This window comes from Stegastes partitus, unplaced genomic scaffold, assembly GCF_000690725.1.
Source record: "Stegastes partitus isolate 25-593 unplaced genomic scaffold, Stegastes_partitus-1.0.2 Scaffold4596, whole genome shotgun sequence".
NCBI lineage: Eukaryota > Metazoa > Chordata > Actinopteri > Pomacentridae > Stegastes > Stegastes partitus.
In genome coordinates, this window is record NW_007582327.1 from 1 (window position 1) to 1,487 (window position 1,487).

At 41.2% G+C, this 1,487-nt stretch overlaps 1 gene segment (V, D, J or C); it reads right to left on the bottom strand.

The window, feature by feature from the left end:
- Positions 1 to 247: 247 nt before the first annotated feature.
- On the bottom strand, positions 248 to 1,459 carry LOC103376404 (Ig kappa chain V-III region PC 3741/TEPC 111-like). The segment is given in 1 exon segment: positions 248 to 1,459. A coding segment is annotated over 1 exon segment (321 nt).
- Positions 1,460 to 1,487: the final 28 nt, after the last annotated feature.

The following is a 1,487-nucleotide window of genomic DNA, read 5'->3' on the forward strand; positions in this document are numbered from 1 at the left end:
TGGGAGCACAGAGGCAGGACACATATGCAAACACTCAGAGTCAGTCAGCTGCAGCCGTCCTCAACACATCACCAGGTTTCCTCCTCATCACTCACACATTATATTACATACACGTGTAAGGACCATGTATATCACGGCAGTCTCGAATTTCCATTAACTTCGAGAACTCTGAATTATCTGTAATGGAATCATTGAAACACACAAGTCTTTGTCACACACACACACACACAAAAAAAACGAATTTGCATTTTTTTTTCTTGTATAGATTTATTATATGTCGTCTGGTAATTTGACAGAATCTGCTGGGTCATAAATAAACATACAGTGATGCCAATATTTGTTAAAACATCACCTGGCTATTTTCACCTCAACTAGGTGCTTTTGGTTTCCGTCTACAAGCTTCTGGTCGTATCTTTGACGGTCCTCTTGACAGAATTGGTGCAGTTCAACTAAATTTGCTGACTTTCTGACACAGACTTGTTCCTTCATCACAGATCACAGGTTTTTGATGGTTTTAAGTCAGGACTTTGGGGAGACCAGTCTAAACTCTTAATTCTGGCCAAACTGATCCAGTTCTTTACCATTTTCAATACATTTGGGGTCATTGACTTGGAACACACAACTGCATCCAAGAACCAACCTTCTGAAGGTTTTATGTTCTTCTTTTCTGAAGAGTGTGGAGGTAATCCTCTTTCTTCATTATTCCATTTACTTTGTGTAAAGCACCAGTTCCACTGGCAGTGAACAGCCCCGGAGTACAATACTGCCACCACCGTGCTTGACAGTAGGTTTGGTGTTCTTGGGGCTAAAGGCATCACATTCTCTCCTCTAAACATGTTTCTGATCAGTGTGACCAAAAACCTCAATATCTGCTCCAACTTCTTCTCGAAGATCTTTTCCATGTCCAGGTGATCAGCAGTAGCTCAACACATCACCACTTTACCTCCTCACTGCTTACAGTGACTGAAATGATCCAGGAAATAACTGAGTCTAAGTTTGGGAAAGTAGCTACTGATCTGATTTAAATTCTTTTTTGCAGAAATCTGAGCTTAATTACATATAAAGATGTCTTTAGCATCCCAATATGTGTTACATGTTGTTTGTTCCACAGTACAAAATGTAAACTGAAGTGAAGTCAACTCCATTCCCTGCTCCACTTCCACTGAATCTGGAGGAGATTCCTGAAAGTCTGTCCGATGTTCTGTAGATCAGAGCTTTAGGAGCTTCTCCAGTTTTCTGATGGTACCAGGCCAAGAGGTGCCTTGTGGCCGAACAACATGTATCAGGTTCTCTGTTGAACTTACAGTCAATAGAGACAGTTTGACCGAGCTGCACTGATTTGGCTGCTGACTGAGTCACAACAACATTTTGTCCAACAGACTCTGAGGAGACAGAAGAAACACTGGACATGAGATGATGAACTGAAAGTCAGATACACTCCAAATGATTTTCACCTCTCACAGAAATGATTTTCTCACCCTGAGTGA